This window comes from Rhinoraja longicauda, chromosome 36, assembly GCF_053455715.1.
Source record: "Rhinoraja longicauda isolate Sanriku21f chromosome 36, sRhiLon1.1, whole genome shotgun sequence".
Taxonomy (NCBI): Eukaryota; Metazoa; Chordata; class Chondrichthyes; order Rajiformes; family Arhynchobatidae; genus Rhinoraja; species Rhinoraja longicauda.
The window spans coordinates 14345082-14372260 of NC_135988.1; the positions used below are offsets into that span (position 1 = coordinate 14345082).

At 49.9% G+C, this 27179-nt stretch overlaps 1 protein-coding gene across 2 annotated transcripts in view; it reads right to left on the minus strand.

Annotated features, from left to right (window-relative positions):
- LOC144610464 (ankyrin-1-like) overlaps window positions 1–27179 on the minus strand; it is a 205171-nt gene that overhangs the window by 138675 nt on the left and 39317 nt on the right. For both annotated transcript variants that reach the window (XM_078429192.1, XM_078429191.1), the window contains exons 3-7: window positions 18542–18640; window positions 14738–14836; window positions 7584–7682; window positions 6807–6992; window positions 3950–4048 (exon numbers count right to left, since the gene is read on the minus strand). In XM_078429192.1, coding sequence (XP_078285318.1) covers window positions 3950–4048; window positions 6807–6992; window positions 7584–7682; window positions 14738–14836; window positions 18542–18640 — 582 coding nt within the window. The remainder of the gene's footprint in view (window positions 1–3949; window positions 4049–6806; window positions 6993–7583; window positions 7683–14737; window positions 14837–18541; window positions 18641–27179) is intronic.

Below are 27179 nucleotides of genomic sequence, written 5' to 3' on the forward strand. Positions count from 1 at the left end.
GGGGATGAGGGGTGCCCTTTAAAATGGCCCCAATGGACCAACAAACCTATCGTAGAGCAAGTCTGTTGCAAAACACCTGCAGAAATGGATCTGGGAATCATTCTGCGACTTTATCAAAGGAGTGGCCATGATTTGCATAAACCATCCCAAAAATTCAACCATCTGTTGCCGGCCCTGTCTTGTTCTGGCCTTCTCTATCAGTCTGAAGAAGGGTCCAGACCCGAAACGTCACCTGTTCCTTTTCTCTGGAGATGCTGCCTGTCCCGCTGAGTTACTCCAGCATTTTGTGTCTATCTTCGGTATTAACCAGCATCCGCGCAAGAATTCAACCAGTCCACTTCCTATCAGCATTAACATCAGATTTCAGGAGGTTTCCGTACAGGGTAACATCCATCTTGTTGACAAATTGAGCGATTCAACTGCCTGTTGTCTGCATGCTGCTCGTTCTTTCTACATTAGGGCAGCAGAGAGGCACAGCAGTAGAGTTGGTGCCTCACAGTCCCCGGTTCGATCCTGACCTCGGGTGCTGTCTGTGTGGCGTTTGCACCTTCTCCCGATGACCGCGTGGGTTTCTTCCAGGTGATGGATGTAACTCAGTGCTGGAGCAACTCAGCGGGCTGGGCAGTAGCTCTGGAGAGAAAGGATGGGTGACGTTTCAGGTGGGGACCCTTGTCCTCCAGGAGCTGAGGTCTCCTCCCACCTCCCACAGACGTGTGGGTTTATCACTCTGTGCAAATGGTGTGTAGGATAGTGCCACGGCATGGGTGAGACCTGGTCGGCACGGACTCGATGGGCCGAAGGGCCTGCTTCCGCGCTGAATCTCCAAACCAAACTAAAATTAGGTGGCCTCTCTAGTTGGCTCTCCCTCTTCCTTTCAATTAACCCCCCCCTCCCCAAACTACACTCCACCCCCAGCCCCACTGCTGATTTCCCCACTCAATTACCTGCTCCTTTAGCTTAGACATGAGTGAATGAATGAATGAATGAATGAATGAATGAATGAATGAATAAGTTTATTGGCCAAGTATGTGCACATACAAGGAATGTGCCTTGGTGCTCCGCTCACAAATGACAACACAAACACACAGTTAACAATTAAGAATAAAGCATAAACACATCAAAACAATAAGGATACAACATTACGGTCTAAACATGTGGGTGAAAATAAACCAGAGCAAAAAAGAGACAACAGACTTTGGTTATTGAGTAGAACTACTACTCGCGGAGAGCACGGAAGCTGGCCCTTCGGCCCACCGGGTCCGCCCCGCACATTAACCGCACCTGGAGTACTGTGTGCAGTTTTGGTCTCCAAATTTGAGGAAGGATATTCTTGCTATAGGGGGCGTGCAGCGTAGGTTTACCAGGTTAATTCCCGGAATGGCGGGACTGTCATATGTTGAAAGTCTGGAGCGACTAGGCTTGTATACACTGGAATTTAGAAGGATGAGAGGAGATCTAATCGAAACGCATAAGATTATTAAGGGGGTTGGACACGTTAGAGGCAGGAAACATGTTCCCAATGTTGGGGGAGTCCACAACAAGGGGCCGCAGTTTAAGAATAAGGGGTAGGCCATTTAGAACTGAGATGAGGAAAAACTTTTTCAGTCAGAGAGTTGTGAATCTGTGGAATTCTCTGCCTCAGAAGGCAGTGGAGGCCAATTCTCTGAATGCATTCAAGAGAGAGCTAGATAGAGCTCTTAAGGATAGCGGAGTCAGGGAGTACGGGGAAAAGGCAGGAACGGGGTACTGATTGAGAATGATCCGCCATGATCACATTGAATGGTGGTGCTGGTCTATTGCCTAACACTATCCTACACCCACTAGGGACATTTTTTACATTTACCAAGCCAATTACACCTTGGAGTGTGGGGGGAGTGTGGGGGGAAACCGATGATCTCGGAGAAAACCCACGCAGGTCATGGGGAGAACGTGCAAACTCCATACAGACAGCGCCCGCAGTCGGGATCGAACCCGGGTCTCCGGCGCTGCGTTGGCTGTAAGGCGGCAACTCTACCGCTGCGCCACCGCCGTGCCCGCCCTCCCAACACCATCTTTCCTCCTGATGGGAGTGAGGCTTCCCCCTTTCCCTCCCAGTCTCCTCCACCCATGATCTAGCCTGGGGCACCGCCCGCAGGGTTTCTCCAGCAACGGTCCCGCCGAGAGCTCACACCGACACGCACGGAACAGCAGGCTGACGTCCCCTGGCTGCTTACAGTCTCCGCCAGCCTCACGGTTAACCCTTTCCATGCTGCTGCCAATTGAAGGGAGAGGCCACACCTTGGACCGGTTTCTCTCTCTGCGGAGGCTGGAGAGGTTTACAACATCAGACCCGTCCCTCCTGACTACGGATACCAACGAAGGCTGGGAGATTGGTCGCCAACATCTCCCTGGGTTTAGAAGTTGAGCAATCAGGGAGAGGAAGGGGGTTTTTATTTTTATTTTTTTATTAATTAAAAATATTTATTCAAATATTAAAATAATATATGCAGTACAATAAAACCAAAACAGAGCCCACCTCCATAACACAAGACAAACGATAAACTATTATACAACCATCTAACACTCCTTTCAGTCAGAGAGTTGTGAATCTGTGGAATTCTCTGCCTCAGAAGGCAGTGGAGGCCAATTCTCCGAATGCATTCAAGAGAGAGCTGGATAGAGCTCTTAAGGATAGCGGAGTCAGGGGGTATGGGGAGAAGGCAGGAACGGGGTACTGATTGAGAATGATCAGCCATGATCACATTGAATGGCGGTGCTGGCTCGAAGGGCCGAATGGCCTCCTCCTGCACCTATTGTTTATTGTCAAGGATGCATTCCACCCCCCGCGGTGCCCAGCGGTCCCGGAGATCCCCCAGGGTGCCCGTGGACAGCGCGCGGTCCCTCTCCAACCCCATCTGGGCACGGACGTAACCCCGGAAAAGGGGCAGGCAGCCGGCTCGGGCAGAGCCCTCTTCCGCCTGGCGCCGTGACTCGCGGATGGCCAGCTTGGCCAGGCCCAGGAGCAACCCAACAAGGACATCTTCGGCCCCACTACCCTCTCCCCCACGCACAGGGTGTCCAGAGATGAGGGTGGTGGGTGTGAAGTGCAGCCAGAAGGCAAGGAGCGGCCCCTTTAGATATTGGACCAGGGCCTGCAACATCACACACTCCATGTACACGTAGAAACATAGAAACATAGAAAATAGGTGCAGCAGTAGGCCATTCGGCCCTTCGAGCCTGCACCGCCATTCAATATGATCATGGCTGATCATCCAACTCAGTATCCCATACCTGCCTTCTCTCCATACCCCCTGATCCCTTTAGCCACAAGGGCCACATCTAACTCCCTCTTAAATATAGCCAATGAACTGGCCTCAACTACCTTCTGTGGCAGAGAATTCCACAGATTCACCACTCTCTGTGTGAAAAAAAAACATTCTCATCTCGGTCCTAAAAGACTTCCCCCTTATCCTTAAACTGTGACCCCTTGTTCTGGACTTCCCCAACATCGGGAACAATCTTCCTGCATCTAGCCTCTCCAACCCCTTAAGAATTTTGTAAGTTTCTATAACATCCCCCCTCAATCTTCTAAATTCCAGCGAGTACAAGCCGAGTCTATCCAGTCTTTCTTCATACTCAAAAGTTCACGGTACACGGACTCACACAATCCGTGTACACGTGGTACACAGACTCACACACACCGTGTACACGTAGTACACAGACTCACACACTCCATGTACACGTGGTACAGACTCACACACACCATGTACACCTGGTACACAGACTCACGCACTACGTGTACACCTGGTACACAGACTCACACACTACGTGTACACCTGGTACACACACTCTTCCAGCCCGCAGAAGAGGCAGGCGGCTGGCGAGTCTGTGAACCGCGAGAGAAACCGTGAGGGTTGCGGAGACCGAGGGGGTTTCACGGCACGCAGCGCGGTGGCAGACTTGCACCTACCTTGGGCGTGAAGTTGACGTTAGCCCCTCGAGTTAGCAACATGTGAGCCACGTTCAGGTTCTCATAATGGGCAGCGATGTGGAGGGGCGTGAAGCCGGTCTGAAATGAGACGGAAGAGTGAGCTCGTTTCTGTAAGTGCATCGAGAGCAGAGAACGCTCCAGTCATTATTGATGCCTGCCAGCATCACAAAGCATTACAGCACATCCCTCTGCTCAATTAGACATAATGACCCATTAACCTCACCCATCCTTTCCAGAATGCACTTTCAGTCTTAATAGAGTGTAGAACTGGCATCGAGGAAGCAGTTATGTGGATTCCAGCGTATCCTGTGGGATGCTGATGGTCGAGACAGACCACAAGGAATTCTGGAGTCAGGAAAGATTTCCATGCTGGAAGGCTGTCAACTCCATCAGCCCTGTCTCCTGGCTGGCTGGAGTGTCCAAGGGGCTCGGCGTTGCTGTTAACCGCGGCCTTAAACAAGGACAGGGCAGCTGACAAAATGCCCTCTGTTGGGTCAACGCTCAACGACACACTGTGAATCGTGCAACAGCACGTCAAACTTTATAGCAGGTAGCACACGCGGTTATTACAGCCTTCCTCACACGCAGATATTCACTGCACTGTTCTCCATTCACAAACATAAGTAAATGCCACTGTCTACATAGAACAGTACAGCCCAAATATATATATATATATATATATATATATATATATATATATATATATACACACACATATATATACAAACACATATATACACACACACACATATATATATACACACACATATATATACACACACACACACATATATATACACACACACACATATATATATTTATATATATATATACACACACACATATATACACACACATATATATACACACACACACAGATATATACACATACTTTTCTCCAGAGATGCTGCCTGACCTGCTGAGTGACACCAGCTTTGTGTCTGTCTGTTCAGAAAACATCCAGATACACAGGCACACACACACACACACACACACACACACACATATATATCTCTCTCTATATATATATATACAGTGTGATCGGCCCATTATATGGTGTCTGTTATTGCTGATTGTCCACTATAACCGATAAGGTATTATCATCTCATACGTAGTAGAAACAAACTACTGCAGTTGTTGGTTAATACACCAAAGGACACAAAGTGCCGGAGGAACTCAGCGGGTCAGGCAGCATCTCTGGAGAACATGGGTAGGTGACGTTTCGGCTCGAGATCCTTCTTCAGACTCTCGGTCTGGAACGGGGGCTGGAATCCGGGTGGTTTGCCGGGCGCGGTCTGCTGTAGACCCTGTAGGGTCTCGACCCGAAACGTCACCCATTCCCTCTCTCCTAGATGCTGCCTGACCTGCTGAGTTACTCCAGCATTTTGTGATACCTTCGATGTGTACCAGCATCTGCAGATATTTTCCGACACTGGTCTCCTCCAAAACCACAGTTATATTTGCAATTGAGGGGATGCAGCCAAGATACATTGATTCCTGCAAGACACGTCTGTGCTAAGGAAAACGGACTAAGCACTTGGATTAAAAATACCAAGATGCAAAAATAGTAAATAAGCTGTCTTGCAGGAATCAATGAATCTTGGCTGCAACCCCTCAATTGCAAACGTAACTTGCATCCAATCTGCCTACTGTACACCAATGGAACATAAACGTCTCTGTAGAGGGACACAAAATGCTCCAGTAACTCAGCAGGACAGGCAGCATCTCTGGAGAGATGGAATGGGTGACCTTCTCTCCAGAGATGCTGCCTGTCCCGCTGAGTTACTCCAGCATTTTGTGTCTACCTTCGGTTTGAACCAGCATCTGCACTTTGTGTTTGAACCAGCATCTGCACTTCCTTCCAAAACAACTCTGCAGGTTTTATTGTGCGATATTCGGTTATTTAGTTTAGTCTAGTTTAGAGGTGAAACAAACACGGAAGCAAACCCATCGGCCCACCGAGTCCGTGCCGACCAGCGACCCCCCTGCACTTTAACACCACCCTACACACACTAGGGGACAACTTACGATTTTACCGAAGCCAATTCACCTAACAAACCTGTATGTCTTTGGAGTGTGGGAGGAAACCGGAGCGCCCGGAGAAAACCCACGCAGGTCACGGGGAGAACGTACAAACGTACAAACTCCGCTCAGACAGCGCCCGTAATCAGGATTAAACCCGTGTCTCTGGCGCTGTAAGGCAGCAGCTCTACCACTACGTCACTGTGCCTGTTTCAAATTCAGTGGGTGGCGGAAATGCATTTGGTGGTGTAACCGAGACGGACTCTCCTACCGACGCTCCCTTTGAGTCTAGTTCCAGTAGTTACTGTGGAGAGCTTGAATCAGGGTCCCATTATCCGGCACCGGGTTTATGGGATGCAGTCGCTCTACTGCTGCGCCACCGTGCCGACCGGTCTTTTTTTATCGAGATACAGCGCAGAAACAGGCCCTTCGGCCCACCGGGTCCGTGCCGCCCAGCGATCCCCGCACACTAACACTATCCTACACCCACTAGGGACAATTTTTTGATTTGCCCAGCCAATTAACCTACAAACCTGCATGTCTTTGGAGTGTGGGAGGAAACCGAAGATCTAGGAGAAAACCCTCGCAGGTCACGGGGAGAACGTACAAACTCCGTACAGAAGGCGCCCGTAGTCAGGATCGAACCTGGGTCTCCGGCGCTGCATTCGCTGTAAGGCAGCAACTCTACCGCTGCGCCGCCGTGCCGCACGCTCTTGTGCTGTCATGCCCTGTCCTATCCAGGGGGTCATATTGAGGGGTCCTGCATCTGGAACCCGGCCCGGCGGAGAGTTGCTGACCCGTGGCGAGCGTTTACCTTGGACAGCACGTCAGGGTTGGGGTCGTTCTGCAGGAGGACGGCCACCGTGCGCGTGTCGTCGTTGCGGGCAGCTATGTGCAGGGCAGGGAGGCACACCTTCCCCTTGGTCCCGTAGTTGATGAGGATGGCCACCACGTTCTCGTGGCCCTGCTGCAGCGCCACCGCCAGGGGGGTGAATCCATCCTGGGACAAAATACAAAAACAACAATGTGTCTTGTGCAACTGTAGCATGGCCTCCCAACTTCTAGAAACATAGAAACATGGAAAATAGTTGCTGGAGGAGGCCATTTGGCCCTTCGAGCCAGCACCGCCATTCATTATGATCATGGCTGATCATCCACAGTGGACCCTTGCCTGCCTTCTCCCCACATCCCTTGATTCCGCTAGCCCCAGGAGCTCTATCTGACTCTCTTTTAAATCCACCCAGTGAATTAGCCTCCACTGCCCTCTGTGGCAGAGAATTCCACAAATTCACAACTCTCTGGGCGAAATGAACCTGAGGCAATGAATCCCACACTCGACACTCTGACCGATGAAGGCCAATGTGCCTCGAGCCTTCATGACCACCCTGTCTACCAGCGACACCACTTTCAGGGGAAGGTGACGCCACTCTCAGTGAAGATGACACTTCGGAGGACGTTGGGGTGAGCACGGGCCTTGTGGAGTGAGGGAGAGCCCCTCTAGGCGCACGCATGGTTCACAGTGCGGACCCTTAACATCGGGGCAAGGACGGGGGGGGGTTGGCGCTGAGGACAGAACCGAGCTGAGACTTGCCTCTGTTGCTACGTTTTGGTTGGCGCCATTCTCCAGCAGAAACTTGACCACGTCCAGGTGGTTCTCCTGAGCGGCCATGTAGAGTGGAGTGAACCCTTTCTGTGTGAACACAAAGCGTGCAGAAAACATCAGGTGCACAACCAAAGCACAAACCCTACTCGTAGGTGCAGGAAGGAACTGCAGATGCTGGTTTAAATCGAAGATAGGCACAAAATGCTGGAGTAACTCAGCGGGACAGGCAGCATCTCTGGAGAGGAGTGGGTGACGTTTCAGTCTGAAGAAGGGTCTCGACCCGAAACGTCACCCATTCCTTCTCTCCAGAGATGCTGCCTGTCCCGCTGAGTTACTCCAGCATTTTGTGTCTGACCACCTACTCATACACAGTGGGGACCGGTCAGATATTGTCGGCTCCAGTACACTGCGAGGCAGAACATTTACCCACCTGACAAAGTGTGTGAACTTTGCATTATTCTCCGTTAATGAATTGTTCCCTTCTATAGACAATAGGTGCAGGAGTAGGCCATTCAGCCCTTCGAGCCAGCACCGCCATTCAATGCGATCATGGCTGATCACTCTCAATCAGTACCCCGTTCCTGCCTTCTCCCCATACCCCCTCACTCCACTATCCTTAAGAGCTCTATCCAGCTCTCTCTTGAAAGCATCCAACGAACTGGCCTCCACTGCCTTCTGAGGCAGAGAATTCCACACCTTCACCACTCTCTGACTGAAAAAGTTCTTCCTCATCTCCGTTCTAAATGGCCTACCCCTTATTCTTAAACTGTGGCCCCTTGTTCTGGACTCCCCCAACATTGGGAACATGTTATCTGCCTCTAATGTGTCCAATCCCCTAATTATCTTATATGTTTCAAACCTGTACGTCTTTGGAGTGTGGGAGGAAACCGACGATCTCGAAGAAAACCCACGCAGGTCACGGGGAGAACGTACAAACTCCATATAGACAGCACCCGTAGTCAGGATCAAACCCAGATCCCTGGCACTGTTCAGCAGCAGTTCTACCCCTGCGCCACCATGCCGCCCTTAATTGTGTTGTTCCATGTGTAATCCCATGTAGTCAAGTACCTTGGCAATAAACTAAACTTAAACTTAACTAAACTACGTCGTGGCCATCCATGAGCATGCTCATTCCAGCCGCCAGTGTTTGGGAACATGGCAAGGCTGGCAAACATCACTGTTCTTGTACCTTCTCCCTGTGACCACGTGGGTTTCCTCTGGGTGCACTGGTTTCCCCCCACGTCCCAAAGATGTGGATTAATCAGCCACTGTAAATCGCCCCTAGTGAGTGGACGAGTAGTCAATGGGAATGTGGGGAGAGTAACATGGAGACCTTGTAAACTCCACACAGACAGCACATGAGGTCAGGAACGAACCTGGGTTGGTGGTGCATGAGACAGCAGCTCTACCATAATTAATCACGTGTAGTCTATCCGCCGACTGGCTCGCACGCAACAAAAGCTTTTCACTGTGCCTCGGCACACGTGACAATAATGAGCAGAATTAGGCCATTCGGCCCATCAAGTCTGCTCCGCCATTCAATCATGGCCGATCTATCTTTCCCTCTGAACCCCATTCTCCTGCCTTCGCCCCATAACCCCTGACACATTTATCTACAGAGGCTAGCACTTGAATTTGAACAGTTTTCTCAATTCAGATTGAATGAGTGAGTGAATTAATGAATGGATGAATTGATGAATTCACTCCAAGATGCTTAATACTGCTTCCAATCTGTAGTCAGACGATTAACCTACCATACATTCGGAGGCCACAGCGCATCGTTCGATCAGCCGAGAAAGTTATTGGCTGCGACCTTCTCCCCCATTGACAAACTGTACACTGCAAGGGGCAGGAAGCGAGCGGGCAAGATCACCTCTGACCCTTCTCACCCTGGCCACAAACTCTTCGAAGCACTTCCCTCTGGAAGGCGACTCCGGACTGTCAAAGCAGCCACAGCCGGACATAAAAACAGCTTCTTCCCACGAGCAGTAGCTCCTCTCAACAGCCAAACGTCTGAGGCCTCTTCTAACTCTGGTATTTTATTTTCACATGTTTAAATGATAACGTTTTATTTTTAAATGTCTGCTGTATATCGTGTTTCTATCCTCGCGAGCAAAGCACCAAGGCAAATTCCTTGTATGTATACATACTTGGCCAATAACATTTTATTCTGATTCTTATTCTGATTCTGATTATGAAGGCAAGTCTTCCTTAAGAAACTCCAGGTCTCTCCAACTTCAGCTTTGAAGTCCAGCTTTCCAATAACAACATCAGATGTTCTCCCGCTGCCTATCTCTGTGCTATAATTAGTAGGTTGTTTATTGATCAGCAAGGCACATGAGCTGACTGCTGGCTGCATTAAGTGGAGGCTGGAAGACAAATGATGTTCCTTTAACAGCTTAAAACGTCAAGACTTGATCAATACGGTTCTCTTAGAAAAAGCCCAGAGGAACATAAGCAATTCCATTATAAATGAAAAGAAAATTCCTTTTCCATAAACGTAAAATGATCCCCTTACACTAAATGCATTCTATATATGAATGATAATACCATAACCCAGGAATTGGGGCAAATTACAAAATGGCATTTGTGGGCAATAAGATGAGATTGATTTATTTAAAATCAGACAGAAGTAACTCTGCTCCTCCACAGACCAAACTATCTCCAGCTGCACGATGATAATCTATTGTCACAAAATGCTGGAGTAACTCAGCGGGTCAGGCAGCATCTTGGGAGAGAAGGAATGGGTGACGTTTCGAGTCGACACCCTTTTTCTTGAGTCTGAAGAAGGGTCTCGACCCGAAACGTCACCCATTCCTTCTCTCCCAAGATGCTGCCTGACCCGCTGAGTTACTCCAGCATTTTGTGACAATAAATTGTGTCTACCTTCGATTTAAACCAGCGTCTGCTGGGGTTTTTTTCCTATACTTTATTTCCACTTGCGTCTAGCTATTGGGAAATTCTGTTTTTGCTTACAAAGTACACAAAGAAGTTGCCACAAAAGCATGGACAAAGTTATAAAAAGTACTCATCCCTCCTTCCTGCCCCCCCCCCCCCCCCCTCCACACCAGGCCCCCCCTTTGTTCTCCGAAGATAGACAAGAAAAAGCTGGGGTAACTCAGCGGGACAGGCAGCATCTCTGGAGAGAAGGAATGGGTGACGTTTCGGGTCGAGACCCTTCTTCAGTTCTCAGTGGTCCCCCTTTTGTTCACCTCAGCCCGACTCACACCAACTTCGAGGCCCCGACACCGAGCAGAGATGACTGGGGCGGGAAGGAGCACAGAACATTAACTGGCGTGGGCCTAGGAAGCATTCTCTCAGGATGCATCACAACATGGTTTGGGACCAGCTCCATCCAAAACCGCAGGAAATTCCAGAGTGTTGTGGACATAGGCCAGACCGCCACCTCTACCAACCTCCCTTCCATTGACTCCGTCCACACTTCACGCTGCCTTGGCAAGGCCGCCAGCATAAATCATGTATCTGTGTACAGTGGACGGCTTGATTGTAATCATGGAACCATCCTTGGTTCATGATACAATCATCAATCACTGTGATCATTTTCAAGGAACTGATTTAATGCTGGTTTAATCCGAAGACAGACACAAAAAGCTGGAGTAACTCAGCAGGACAGGCAGCGTCTCTGGAGAGAAGGAATGGGTGACGTTTCGGGTCGAGGCCCTTCTTCAGATTGTAATCAGGTACAGGTCTTTTCACTGACTGGACAGAACACAGCAAAAAAAAGCTTTTCACTGTACCTTGGTGCGATTGACAATAATAAACCACACTAAACTGGGCAACTCTGCAGGCTGTCAAGATTGTCAGAATAATATCTGGCAGAACATTAATCACAACAGTTTTGGGACAGAACAGGGGGTCAGAAGCCCTTGCAGAATGTGAATAGGCCTCAGCGTGTGCCCACTATCAGAGTTTTACAACAGTTGCTGATATTCACGAGAATATGACCTCCTGTGGAGGCTAGCGACTTGGGAAATTGGTTTACTTTGATGGAACAGGGAGGCACAGTGGCTCAGCGGTAGAGCTGCTGCCTCACAGCGCCAGAGACCAAGGTTCGATCCTGACTGAGGGTGCTGTCTGTGCAGAGTTTCAACGTTCTCCCTGTGACCACGTGGGTTTTCCCCGGGTGCTCCGGTTTCCTCCCACATTCCGGAGACGTGCAGGTTTGTAGGTTTATTGGCCTCTGTAAACTGTCCCCAATGTGCGGGAGAGAGGTAGTGCACGGGCGATTATTGGTGGGAGTCGTCTCGATGGGCTGAAGGGCCTGTTTCCTCGCTGTATCTCTAAGTTAAACTAAACAGTGCTGACGTGCAAAAGGAATGGGGTTCATGCAACATGGAGCCACTGCTGAGGATCCATTGACACACTAGTAGATGGAAGAATAGGGACACATCTGCATGTAGAGAGGTGTGAAGATGAGAGAGAGTCCTGATGAAAATCCTATCCCAATGCTTACACACATGTTACTGACCTCATAAGGTCATATATATACAGCCGGAAACAGACCTTTTCGGCCCTCCAAGTCCGTGCCACCCAGCGATCCCCGCACACTAACATTATCCTACACCCACTAGGGACAATTTTTTACATTTACCCAGCCAATTAACCTACATACCTGTACGTCTTTGGAGTGTGGGAGGAAACCGAAGATCTCGGAGAAAACCCACGCAGGTCACGGGGAGAACGTACAAACTCCTTACAGTGCAGCACCCGTAGTCAGGATCGAACCTGAGTCTCCGGCGCTGCATTCGCTGTAAAGCAGCAACTCTACCGCTGCGCTATCGTGATAGGAGTAGAATTAGGCCATTCGGCCCATCAAGTCTACTCCGCCATTCACTCATGGCTGATCTATCTTTCCCTTCTAACCCCGTTCTCCTGCCTTCCCCCCATAACCCCCAACACTTGTGTTAGGTGCGGCCCTGAAAAACCTATCCCCCTACCTACACAGATACTACTGACCTTTTGAGTTTCACCGGCTATTTGCTCTTTGCTAGCGAGACACGGGATTTGGAATTCACTGCCAGATTAAATGAATGAGATTTTAATAAATCACACGAAGGAGCAATATTAGATTAATTGGACAGGTGATGAAAAGAGGTAATTAGAACTATTTATACCCCAGGATAAATGAATGAGGAGCTGATTAGAACGCCACTGGTTTGTACCAACGACACGTTCAGCCATTGTAATATACTCTGTGTTGTCACTCTATGTCTGTTTTTCACCTGCTTTGAGGTTTTTAATCTGTTTGTCTGGCGTGGCACATTCCTCCAGTTGGAAGAGTTACGCACAATCTCAAACTGCCCGTGTTACAAGTTGGAGTCACAGAGTCAAACAGTGTGGAAACAGGTCCATCGGCCCAACGTGCCCACTCCGACCAACATGCCCCATCTACACTAGTCCCACCTGCCTGCGTTTCACAATCACACTTTATTAGCCAAGTATGTTTTGCAACATACGAGGAACTTCACTTGCCACCCAGTCATAACAGGAAGTCCAGAACAAGGGGTCACAGTTTAAGGATAAGGGGGAAGTCTTTTAGGACCGAGATGAGAACGTTTTTTTTCACACAGAGAGTGGTGAATCTGTGGAATTCTCTGCCACAGAAGGTAGTTGAGGCCAGTTCATTGGCTATATTTAAGAGGGAGCTAGATGTGGCCCTTGTGGCTAAAGGGATCAGGGGGTATGGAGAGAAGGCAGGTACGGGATACTGAGTTGGATGAACAGCCATGATCATATTGAATGGCGGTGCGTACAGGCTCGAAGGGCCGAATGGCCTACTCCTGCACCTATTTTCTATGTTTCTATGTTTCTAGTAAAAAGCAACAGGACACACAGAATGCATTTTAACATGAACATCCACCATAGTGACTCCTCCACATTCCTCACTGTGATGGAAGTTCAATCTCTCCCTTCTTTGTCCTCCTGCGGTCGGGAGCCTCTAACCTTCCGTTGACTCCCGTAGCCGGCGGTGGGCCTTCCTCGTCAGGGCGATCAAGCTCCTGCATTGGTGGGGGAGGGGGTTTCAGCTCCCCCCCCCGTGCCGGGCGATCTACCCCAGGTCGGGGCTGGTCGAACCTCGTGCGGCTTTTGGAGCCCCCGACCGGTCTCAACCCGACACTGCGAGTTCCTGATGTTAAAGCCCATATTCCTCGAAGCCTAGCCTATCCATGTCTCTTAAACGTTGTCATTGTACCAGCCTCAACTACCTCCTCCGGCAGCTCGTTCCAGATACCTACCACCCTTTGTGCAAAAAGGTTGCTCCTTAGGTTCCTATTAAATTTTTCCCCTCTCACCTTAAACCTAAGTCAGCTGGCTCTCAAATCCCCCACTCTGGGTAAAAGACTGTGCGTTTACCCTCACTATTCCTCTTATGAAAGGCATGCACACGCAGGAAGGTTCAAAGGTTTGCAGGAGAAGGCAAGAGAATGGAGCAGAGGGGGAATGATTGAATGGCGGAGCGGACTCAATGGGCTGAATGGACTAATCCTGCTCCTATGACTTGTGACCTACGAGAGAGACATCAGAGTTCAGCACTTGTTCGGCCTGGTACTGCAACCTATTATTGGTGTTATGCTTTACTACCACTAAGCTGCATTGGTGTGATGCAGGGCTGGTAACGATGGGTCGACTGGGACGTGGTTTGCCTCGCTTGGTTTCACACCTCAGATGTTTCCGCCACAGAGATTTTTACTTCAGTTCAGTTCAGTGATACAGCGCGGAAACAGGCCCTTCGGCCCACCGAGTCCGCGCCGCCCAGCGATCCCCGCACATTAGCACTATCCTACACACACTAGGGACAATTTTTACATTTACCCAGTCAATTAACCTACATAGCTGTACGTCTTTGGAGCGTGGGAGGAAACCGAAGATCTCGGAGAAAACCCACGCAGGTCACGGGGAGAACGTACAAACTCCGTACAGGCAGCGCCCGTAGTCGGGATCGAACCCGGGTCTCCGGCGCTGCAAGCACTGTAAGGCAGCAACTCTACCGCTGCGCCCAGATGTTGGGTGGATGTTGATTGCGGGCTTGCCCCTGCCCCAGCTCCAAACATGGGTAGAGGACTGGAGGTGAGGGAGAGCGCACGTCCTTGCAACCATCTTGTCGGCCTGTTGCCTCTTACCTGGGACTGAGCGTTGATGTTGGCACCATAGTCAACCAGTTCCTTCACCACCTGCTCCTGCCCCGCGAGGGCCGCGATGTGTAGAGCCGTGTTTCCCTTCTGCAACACAAAGCTCCCACATCAGTCACAAACCATCCTCCCTTCTGCTGACACCATTCATAGCTCACGCTGCCTCGGCAAGGCCAGCAGCACAATCAAGGACCAGTCGCACCCCGGCCACTCCCTCTTCTCCCCTCTCCCATCAGGCAAGAGATACAGAAGTGTGGGAACGCACACCTCCGGATTCAGGGACAGTTTCTTCCCAGCTGTTATCAGGCAACTGAATCATCCTACCACAACCAGAGAGCTGTGCTGAACTACTATCCACCTCAATGGCGACCCTCGGACTTTACTTGATCGGATTTCGAATAAGGTTATTCCCTTATCATGTATCTATACACTGTAAATGGCTCGAATGTAATCATGTATTGTCTTTCCGCTGACTGGATAGCAGGCAGCAAAAGCTTTTCACTGTACCTCGGTAAGCGTGATAATATACTAAACCGAAACTGGAACAACTCTAGACCGAAGAAGCAGTCGTAACCAACGAACCTTCTGTGCAGCAGAGTTGGCCATCTGTTCCACCCAGCCCTGCGTAGATGGTAGCACAGCTCCCACTGCCTTCCTTTGCCCACAAACCTCACCTTGACCAGGGCACACATGGGTTGCACAATTCAGTCTCGTTTCAAGATAATCCAGGGTCGTCCCTCGCACTGGGGCGGCACGGTGGCGCAGCGGTACAGTTGCTGCCTCACAGCGCCAGAGACCCGGGTTCAATCCCGACCACGGGTGCTTGTCAGTACGTTCTCCCCGTGACCTGCGTGGGTTTCCCCCCCCCGAGATCTCGGGTTTCCTCCCACACTCTAAAGTCACACAGGTTCTTAGGTTAATTGGCTTTGTTAAAATTGTAAAAATTGTGCCTAGTGGGCGTAGGATAGTGTTAATGTGCGGGGATTGCTGGTCTGCGCGGACTCGGCGGGCCAAAGGGCCACGTTGTATCTCTAAACTGGCCCAGGAACTGGCCCACTGAACTGGCCCACTGAAAATGGCCCAGGAAAAGGACCGCCTCTGGGATTCTGTGGTCCCCAGTGTCTTGCAGCAGCGTGACTTCACCAGGGTGCATGGATAAATCACTTCACCTTGTCTCCGCAATGCCTCAGCGTACTCTCCAGTCAATATCGTGCCCCTGCAAGGTTTATGTTCGGTTGTAGTGTAATTCAGGCTGCGAACACTATAAATTCTGCAGCATATCAGACACGTTGCAGCAAGGATTAGTGTTGTAAATATCACAGATCCATCACTTCACTGAAGGCAGTCAATGGAGGCCCACTCCCCCATTATGTTCAGTGACAAGGTGAACATACACAACACGGCATCAGGCCGCACTGGGAGAGTCCAGACCAGAGGTCACAGCCTCCGAATCAAAGGATGTACTGTACCTTTAGGAAGGAGATGAGAAGGAATTTCTTCATTCAGAGGGAGGTGAATCTGTGGAACTCATCGCCACAGAAGGCTGTGGAGGCCAAGTCAATGGATATTTTTAAGGCAGAGATAGATTTGTGATTAAGTGCGGGTGTCAGGGGTAATGGGGAGAAGGCAGGAGAATGGGGTTGAGAGGGGGGAGATAAATCAGCCACGATTGAATGGCGGAGTCGGGTGTCAGGGGTAACGGGGAGAAGGCAGGAGAATGGGGTTGAGAGGGGGGAGATAGATCAGCCACGATTGAATGGCGGAGTAGACTTGATGGGCCGAATGGCCTAATTCTGCTCCAATCACCTACGATCTTATGAACATATAAAGGCACGCAGACAGCTGGAGCCAGTGCAAAATAACTTGGAGGAGGGAAGGATTGGGTGATGGGCTGGGAAGATCAGTGAGAGTTGTCCTATTCCTGCCATTGTCCAGTCGTTCCAGGATCCACAACAATGACTGGGAATACCCACGGGGGCAGTCAGCATTTGTGGAGAGAGCAGTGGTGTTTAAGAGGCTTTTAGATAGGGACATGAATAGAGGTATGTGGATCGTGTACAGGCGTTTAACGAGGCATCGTGTTCGCCACTGTCATTGTGGGCTGAAGGGCCCTGTGGTGTGCAGTTCTACCGAAGACAGACACAAAGTGCTGGAGTGACTCAGTGGGTCAGGAGGCACCTGTGGAGGAAAAGGATGGGTGATGTTTCGGGTCGGAACCCTTCTTCGGACTGAAAGTAGAAGGGGAGGGTAACTTTAGGTGGGAAAAGGGCCAGAACAAAGCAGGGTTGTCAACAGACGAGAAAGGAAGGGCAGCGACTATAATGGTCCATTGTTGGCTGGGGAAGAGGTGATATTGAGAGGGATACAGGGATGTGAACAGTGGGACTAGTAAGACAGCTAGGTGTGGGGAAGAGAGGGAGGGAATGCCGGGGTGCGTAAAATTAGAGAAATCAATGTTCATAAGGAATCAAAGGATACGGGGAGAAAGCAGGAACGGGGGTACTGACATATGACGAAAGAATGTATGAAATAACTGCAGATGCTGGTACAAATTGAAGATATTTATTCACAAAATGCTGGAGTAACTCAGCAGGTCAGGCTGAAGAAGGGCCTCGACCCAAAACATCGCCCATTCCTTCTCTCCTGAGATGCTGCCTGACCTGCTGAGTTACTCCAGCATTTTGTGAATAAATACCTATGATGAAAGAATGGGTCGACTGGGCTTGTATTCATTGGAATTTAGAAGGATGAGAGGGGATCTTATAGAAACATTAAAAAAATTCTGAAGGGATTGGACAGGCTAGATGCAGGAAAAATGTTCCTGATGTTGGGGGAGTCCAGAACCAGGGGGGTCAGTTTAAGAATAAGGGGGAGGCCATTTAGGACTGAGATGAGGAAAAACTTTTTCAGCCAGAGTGTTGTGAATTTGTGGAATTCTCTGCCACAGAAGGCAGTGGAGGCCAATTCGCTGGGTGTTTTCAAGAGAGAGTTTGATTTACCTCTTCGGGCTAAAGGAATCAAGGGATACAAAGACGTACAGGTATGTAGGTTAATTGGCTGGGTAAATGTAAATGTAAAAATTGTCCCTAGTGGGTGTAGGATAGTGTTAATGTACGGGGATCGCTGGGCGGCACGGACTTGGTGGGCCGAAAAGGCCTGTTTCCGGCTGTATATATATGATATGATATGATATGATATGATATGATATGATATGATATGGAGGGAAAAGCAGGAACGGGTACCGATTTTGGATGATCAGCCATGATCACACTGAATGGCGATGCTGGCTCGAAGGGCTGAATGGTCTCCTCCTGCACCGACTTTCAATGTTTCTGCCGCTGGTTTGTAAGGGGCTCGACTGCACGCGACTGGGTTGAGTTTAGTTTAGAGGTACAGCGCGGAAACAGGGCCTTTCGGCCCACTGGGCCGCGCTTGCCAGCAATCCCCGCACATTAACACTATCCTACACCCACTAGGGACAATTTTTACAATTAGCAAGCCAATTAACCTACAAACCTGTACGTCTTTGGAGTGTGGGAGGAAACCGAAGATCTCGGAGAAAACCCACGCGGGTCACGGGGAGAACGTACAAACTCCGCACAGACAGCGCCCGTAGTCGGGATCGAACCCGGGTCTCTGGCGCTGCATTCGCTGTAAGGCAGCAACTCTACCGATGCGCCACCGTGCGGTTGTAAGCGGTTGTAAGCCGCCCAAGCCCTGTGCTGTTCTACGTTCTACGTTCTGTGTTTTCCCTCATTGCCAGGCGCAGTTTGCTGCCAGTCCGTCCTCCCTCACCTTGGTCACGGCTTCCAGGTCGATGCCATTGTGCAGCAGCTCGGACACCACCTTGACGTGCCCTTCCTTGGATGCCAGGTGCAGGGCATCGAGCCCATTCTGCAAAGCACAAGGCACACACACAAAAAAACAGGGTCAGAACATGGGAGAGCACAGCAACCCACAGAGCAACGCGGAACACGGGGAAAGGCGTACACGTCAATCTCTCCTCGTTGTACTTGTGGCGAATGAAGTTCAACAGTGACTACCGTAACCATCTCTATAGTTGCACCATGAAGAGCGTTCTACTGGGATCCATCGCAGATTGGTTTGGCATCAGCACTGCCCAAGACCACAAGAAATTGCAGAGAGTTGTGGACGCAGCCTAGTCCATCTCCCAAACCAGCTCCCCCTCCCCCAAACCCATCCCCACCCCCACCATCGACTCCATCTACACCTCACTCTGCCTTAAGAGGACAGTTGATGTATTCAAGAACCACATGCACCTCGATTATTCCTTCTTCTCCCCTCTCCTTTTGGGCATGAGATACAGAAGCTTGATAGCACGTACCACCAGATTCACACCACCATTCTTCCCTGCTGTTATCAGACTACTGATCAGACTTCAGGTAAGCTGAGGATGCAGTCCTGATCTCCCGCCCTACCTCTTTTCAGCCATTGTACTTTAAAAAAAATCTGCACTTTCTCCGCAGTTGCAAGATTCTTCACGCTGGTTATTTTTCTCTGCACTTCCTATGTATGGCTTAATTGGTACTTCTGTACAGCACGATTTGACTGGGTAGCAGGCAAAGTCTTTCGCTATATCTAACTGTACGTTGGGGGAGTCCAGAACAAGGGGCTACAGTTTAAGAATAAGGGGTAGGCCATTTAGAACTGAGATGAGGAAAAACTTTTTCAGTCAGAGAGTTGTGAATCTGTGGAATTCTCTGCCTCAGAAGGCAGTGGAGGCCAATTCTCTGAATGCATTCAAGAGAGAGCTGCATAGAGCTCTTAAGGATAGCGGAGTCAGGGGGTATGGGGAGAAGGCAGGAACGGGGTACTGATTGAGAATGATCAGCCATGACCACATTGAAGGGCGGTGCTGGCTCGAAGGGCCGAATGGCCTCCTCCTGCACCTACTGTCTATTGTCTATTGTGGTACAGTGGGGCAGCTGGTAGGGCCACTGCCTCACAGCGTCAGAGACCCTTGGTTCGATCCTGACTGACCTCGGTTGCTGCCTGTGTGGAGTTTGCACGTTCATGCCTGTGACCTTGTGGGTTTCCAACAGACATGCGGGTTTGTGGTTGACCTCTGTAAAATTGCCCCTAATGTGTAGGGAGTGGATGGGACCATGGGGCAACATAGAACTGGAGTGAACAAGTGATTGATGGTCAGCCTGGACTCAGTGGATGGCAAGGGCCTAATTCCATGCTGTGTGTCATGACTAAACTCAAATGAAAAACATGTCAACAATAAACCAATCCCGACACCAATTTAGTTTCAGTTTTAGAGCTGCAGCGTGGAAACAGATCAACAGTCACCCGTACAGAACTGTCCTACACACTAGGTACAATCTACCGTAGTCAATTAACCTGCCCGTCTACTCACCCACTCCCCGATCCGTGACCATATCACCCCCGTCCTTTACAAACTCCACTGGCTCCCCATCCCCCAGAGAATCCAGTACAAAATCCTCCTCATGACCTACAAAGCCCTCCATAACCTGGCCACATCCTACCTGACCGACCTCCTCCACAGGCACACTCCCACCTGCACCCTCCGCTCTGCTGCTGCCAATCTCCTATCCCCCCACATCCGGACCAAACTCAGATCCTGGGGGGACAGGGCTTTCTCCATCGCTGCTCCCACCCTATGGAACTCACTACCCAAAACCGTCAGAGACTCCTCCACACTCACCACATTCAAAACATCACTGAAGTCTCACCTGTTCAGTACTGCCTTCAACCACTGAAGGTCACCTCACCTTCTGTCTACTTTCTCTGTTCGTTTACTTATTTATCTATTTATTCACTTCCCTATGTTCTCTAAATCCCTGTAAAGCGTCTTTGAGTATATGAAAAGCGCTATATAAATGTAATGTATTATTATTATTATTATTATTATTACAAACCTGTAGAAAGGAGCTGCAGATGCAGGCTTACACTGAAGATAGACAGAGAGTGCTGGAGTTACCGACAAACCTGTAGTTCGTTGGACTTTGGGAGGAAACCGGGGCACCTGGAGAAAACCCACGCAGTTACAGGGAGAAAAGTACAAACTCCGTACAGACAGCACTCGAAGCCGGGTCTCTGAGCACCGTGAGGCAGCAAATCTACCGCTGCGCCACCGTGCCACCCAATTCGTGATGACATCTCGAAAGTGAGGGAAGTTTGTGATCAAAGGAAGTGGCACGGTGGCGCAGCGGTAGAGTTGCTGCCCTTGCGGAGCCAGAGACCCGGGCTCGACCCTGACTACGGGCGCTGTCTGTACGGAGTTTGTACGTTCTCCCTGTGACTGCGTGGGTTTTCTCCGGGTGCTCCGGTTTCCTCCCACACTCCAAAGACGTACAGGTTTGTGGCTAACCCCAGCACTCTCTGTCTATCTTCAGTATTAGCCTGCAGTTCCTTTCGACGGGTTTGTCGGTTAATTGGCTTCAGTAATTCCAAAGACCTGCACGGAGATCCCGTCATTTCCAAGTGTCGGCCTTCTGAATAAGTGGACAGAGGGGTGTTTAACCACATTTTTAAAGTAACATCAGTTTTTTATTTCTGTTCCTGACTGAGCCGATTCCTCGCGACCTCTGTGCTGGGAGGCAGGGAGCATGGCTGTCAAAAAGACACGATCAGCAACTAAAACCTGTCAGCAGATGAGAAAATGTGTAACACATCTCGAGTAACGCCAGCACTTCCATCAGCTGTTATTTCCAGCCTCGTAAAAACCCATGACAGTCATTCTGCAAAGTGATAACGGGCTGTCCAACTCAGTTGGTTCTTTGGACCGGACCTATCTCCACCGATACAGCTTAGCCCCCAATACAATCCCAGCACAATCCCACCGCAACTCGAGAACAGTCCTATACTACCATCGACCTCATAGGAGATGCTCGGGCTATCTTTGATCGGACTTTACTGGCTTTATCTTACACTGGACGTTATTAACGTCATTCCCTTTAGAAACATAGAAACATAGAAAGTAGGTGCAGGAGTAGGCCATTCGGCCCTTCGAGCCTGCACCGCCATTCAATATGATCATGGCTGATCATCCAACTCAGTATCCCGTACCTGCCTTCTCTCCATACCCCCTGATCCCTTTAGCCACAAGGGCCACATCTAACTCCCTCTTAAATATAGCCAATGAACTGGCCTCAACTACCTTCTGTGGCAGAGAATTCCACAGATTCACCACTCTCTGTGTGAAACAAAACTTTCTCATCTCGGTCCTAAAAGACTTCCCCCTTATCCTTAAACTGTGACCCCTTGTTCTGGACTCCCCCAACATCGGGAACAATCTTCCTGCATCTAGCCTGTCCAACCCCTTAAGAATTTTGTAAGTTTCTATAAGATCCCCCCCCTCAATCTTCTAAATCCCAGTGAGTACCTGTACACTTTATTGCGTACCTGTACACTGTGGACGGCTCGATTGCGATCATGTGTTGCCTTTCTGCTGACCGGTTAGCACGCAACAAAAGCTTCCACACGCTGCAATAAACTGAAACTGAACTGGAGACTGGCAGTGAATTGGGAGCTGGAACGCAGCATACACAACCCACAGCTGCTCACAACAAACACCATTACTACACCGATCAGCCAAAACATTATGACCACTGACAGGCAAAGTGAATAACATTGATTATCTTGTTGCAATGGCACCTGTCAAGGGGTGGGATATATTAGGCAGCAAGTGAACAGTCAGTTCTTGAAGTTGATTTAGATTTAGAGATACAGCGCGGAAACAGGCCCTTCGGCCCACCGAGTCCGCGCCGCCCAGTGATCCCCGCACATTAACAGTATCCTACACACACACGAGGGACAATTTTTACATTTACCCAGTCAATTAACCTACACACCTGTACGTCTTTGGAGTGTGGGAGGAAACTGAAGATCTCGGAGAAAACCCAACGCAAGTCACGGGGAGAACGTACAAACTCCGTACAGACGGCGCCCGAAGTCAGGATCGAACCTGAATCTCCGGCGCTGTAAGGCAGCAACTCTACCGCTGCGCCACCGTGCCGCCTATGTGTTGGATGCAGGAGAAATGGGCAGGAGTAAAGACCTGAGCGACTTCGACAAGGGCCAAATTGTTATGGCCAGACGACTGGGTCAGAGCATCTCTGAAACGGCAAGGCTTGTGGGGTGCTCCCGGTCAGCAGTGGTGAGTACCGACCGACAGTGGTCCGAGGAGGGACAAACCACAAACCGGCGACAGACAGGGTGTTGGGCGCCCAAGGCTCATCGATGCGCGAGGGCAACGAAGGCTATCCCGTCTGGTCCGAACCGACAGAAGGTCGACTGTGGCACAAGTCACAGAAAATGTTAATGGTGGTCACGGGAGGAATGTGTCGCAATACACAGTGTATCGCACCCTGCTGCGTATGGGGCTGCACACGGAGGACCAACAGCATATTGGGCAGGTGGTCATAATGTTTTGGCTGATCGGTGTATTTCTGCGGTAATTGGAAATCAAAGCTCCCGTGGGAACTCCAAACTCTCCTTCAACAGCCCAGTGTTCTTGATGGTCCTCTCCCCCCACAAGATCTCAAGGGAGATGTAAATTGAAGATTCAGCCAGCAGAATTAAACCTTGCACACCTCGCCAGGTAAACCAGGTAAATGTGGAGCTTACATATTGTCATGGATGCTGCAGTGATATAAACAGCCCCGTTAGAGAAGGTAGGCACAAAATGTTGGAGTAACTCAGCGGGTCGGGCAGCATCTCAGGAGAGAAGGAACGGGTGACGTTTCGGGTCGAGACCCTTCTTCAGACTGACGACTGGGTCAGAGCGTCACTGAAACGGCAAGGCTTGTGGGTTGCTCCCGGTCAGCAGTGGTGAGTACCTACCGACAGTGGTCCGAGGAGGGACAAACCACAAACCGGCAACAGACAGGGTGTTGGGCGCCCAAGGCTCATCGATGCGTGACTTCTTCAGACTGAAGAAGGGTCTTGACCCGAAACGTCACCCATTCCTTCTCTCCTGAGATGCTGTCTGACCCGCTGAGTTACTCCAGCATTTTGTGTCTACCTTCAATTTGAACCAGCATCTGCAGTTATTTTCCTGCCCGGTTAGAGAAGATCCCTCATCATGTGCAGTATTTGCGCACTGCAAATGGCCCGATTGTAATCATGCATTGTCTTTCCGCTGACTGGTTTGCACGCAACAAAAGCTTTTCTCTGCACCCCGCTACACGGGACAATAAACTAAACTGAACTGAACTGAGCTAGAAATCCCGAGAGCAACACACTAACAGCTTGGCATCAAGGAGTTATCACATAGCACAAAGCAATATCTGAGCTTTTATGAAGATGTGGTGTGTCAGTGTAGAAAGGGTTTGAACTCTGTGACAGAGTTACAAGTATCCCATCCTGGTAGCGAGCAGAGAAATCTGTCAGAACGGTGGACTTGCTGTGAGATGATCTTCTTCCAATACCTCTCTCCGATGCTTCCGTGATCCCAATGGAAATAGAGGCATAGAATGTGGAAACAGGCCCCTCAGCCTAACCTGCCCACACCGCCCAACAAGTCCCAGCTGCACTAGTCCCAACTGCCTGCGTTTGGTCCACATCCTTCCAAACCTGTCCCATCCATGTACAGTACCTGTCTGAATGTCACATGTACCGAGGTGCAGAGAAAAGCTTTTGTTGCGTGCAAACCAGTCAGCGGAAAGACAATACATGATTACAATCGGGCCATTTGCAGTGTGCAGATACTGTACATGATGAGGGATCTGAGGCACGGTGGCGCAGCGGTTGAGTTGCTGCCTTACAGCGAATGCAGCGCCGGAGACTCAGGTTCGATCCTGACTACGGGCGCCGTCCGTACGGAGTTTGTACGTTCTCCCCGTGACCTGCGTGGGGTTTCTCCGAGATCTTCGGTTTCCTCCCACACTCCAAAGACGTACAGGTATGTAGGTTAATTGGCTGGGCAAATGTAAAAATTGTCCCTAGTGGGTGGTGGATAGTGTTAGTGTGCGGGGATCGCTGGGCGGCGCGGACCCGGTGGGCCGAAGGGCCTGTTTCTGCGCTGTATCTCTAAATCTAAATCTAAAATCTGTCCGTCTGTTTCGCAACTGTTGAGATAGTCCCAGCCTCAACTGCCTCCCCTGGCAGCTCGTTCCATACACCCACCGACCTTTGTGTGAACATGTGGTGTGAAGACGGAGAGGTAAGATTAGTGTTCCCTCAGGAATCCAGTTATGGAGGCTGGGAACCAAGGTCCTGCACTCAGAGAGGAATAGAGCGGGTAGATGCACAGAGTCTCTTACGCAGAGTAGGGGAATCTAGGACCAGAGGACATAGGTTCAAGGTGAAGGGGAAAAGATTTAATAGGAATCCGAAGGGCAACCTTTTCTCACAGAGGGTGGCGGGTATATGGAACGAGCTGCCAGAGGAGATAGTTGAGGCTGGGACTATCCGGGTGCTCTGGTTCCCTCCCACGTTCCAATGACGTGCAAGTTTATAGGTTAATTGGCTTCTGTAAGTTGTCGCTGGTGCGTGGGATAGAATGAGTGTACGTGGCGATCATCGGTCGGTGCGTGCTCGGTGGGGCCAAGCGCCCATTTCCATGCTGTGTCTCTAAAGCTAAGAACTAAAGTATGTCGGAAGGAACTTCAGACGCTGGTTTTCACCGAAGATGGACACCAAAATGCCGGAGTAACTCCAACGGGTCGGGCAGCATCTCCGGAGAGAAGGAACAAGGAACGGGTGATGTTTCAGGTCGAGACCCTTTTAACGGTCAAGTATGTTCAACACCTACTTCACTTCTGCCTCAAGAAGAATGACAACGAAGATTGCAGGTGCTTTCTTGCCAGGTAAACCTGCAAAAGACTTGCCCTCTACGTATCGTTCGATAAGGAGCAAAGTAATAGACGTCTTTTTGATGGTTCTTGATGAAGATGGTGGCCCTTCAGTGGGTGACGAGGTCCATTCCATCCGGCAAGTGCAGATGGTGGTGGTGGTGGTGTCAGATGGCACATTATGGTCTTGGTTTGCTGGAATACATGACCTCTGAGATAGGTCTAACCACATACATCCCACCTTCAACAATACAGGACATATGATGTTGGACCTTTCCCACAAGTCTGATATTCCTTCCTATTCAGACCACAATTTACCATCTAAACCGATGGAGTCTCCAGGAGGTTCAATCATGTTTTCACGTCGGAGGGGCGACCTGCACCAGCACAAGGGTGGGGGGGAGGTCAAGATCTTCGAGGCTTGGTGTCAAGTTAGGAAAAGGGGACGTACAACGAGATCTGGGTGTCCTAGTGCATCAGTCATTGAAAGGAAGAATGCATGTACAGCAGGTAGTGAAGAAAGCCAATGGAATGTTGGCCTTCATAACAAGAGGAGTTGAGTATAGGAGCAAAGAGGTCCTTCTACAGTTGTACAGGGAGCTAGTGAGACCGCACCTGGAGTACTGTGTGCAGTTTTGGTTCCCAAATTTGAGGAAGGATATTCTTGCTATTGAGGGCGTGCAGCGTAGGTTTACTAGATTAATTCCCGGAATGGCGGGACTGTCATATGTTGAAAGACTGGAGCGACTAGGCTTGTATACACTGGAATTTAGAAGGATGAGAGGAGATCTTATCGAAACGTATAAGATTATTAAGGGGTTGGACACGTTAGAGGCAGGAAACATGTTCCCAATGTTGGGGGAGTCCAGAATAAGGGGCCACAGTTTAAGAATAAGGGGTAGGCCATTTAGAACTGAGATGAGGAAAAACTTTTTCAGTCAGAGAGTTGTGAATCTGTGGAATTCTCTGCCTCAGAAGGCAGTGGAGGCCAATTCTCTGAATGCATTCAAGAGAGAGCTAGATAGAGCTCTTAAGGATAGCGGAGTCAGGGGGTATGAGGAGAAGGGAGGAACGGGGTACTGATTGAGAATGATCAGCCATGATCGCATTGAATGGCGGTGCTGGCTCGAAGGGCAGAATGGCCTCCTCCTGCACCTATTGTCTATTATCTATTGAGAAAGATTCAGACGTGGAGCCAGGAGCAGCAGTTGGTGTCAGATCTCCATCAGCTTCGCAACAGGGAGGCACAAGAAACTGCTCCCACCATCACACCCCTCTTCACCTCCCCCATCCACCTCTGTCCCTCCCTCTGGCTTTACATTTCATTCCTCTTCTCTCCTTATCCGAAGCCCTTTATCTCCTTTATTCACAAAATGCTGGAGTAACTCAGCAGGTCAGGCAGCATCTCAGGACCCGAAACGTCACCCATTCCTTCTCTCCTGAGATGCTGCCTGACCTGCTGAGTTACTCCAGTATTTTGTGAATAAATACCTTCGATTTGTACCAGCATCTGCAGTTATTTTCTTATACACCCTTTTATCTCCTATTCATATCCAGCCTCTGTTCACCCATCTTCCAACCAACCTGTCTGTACGCACTTCTCACTTGCCAGGGATTGTCCCGCCCCATCCCTTTTCCAGCTTTCTCCC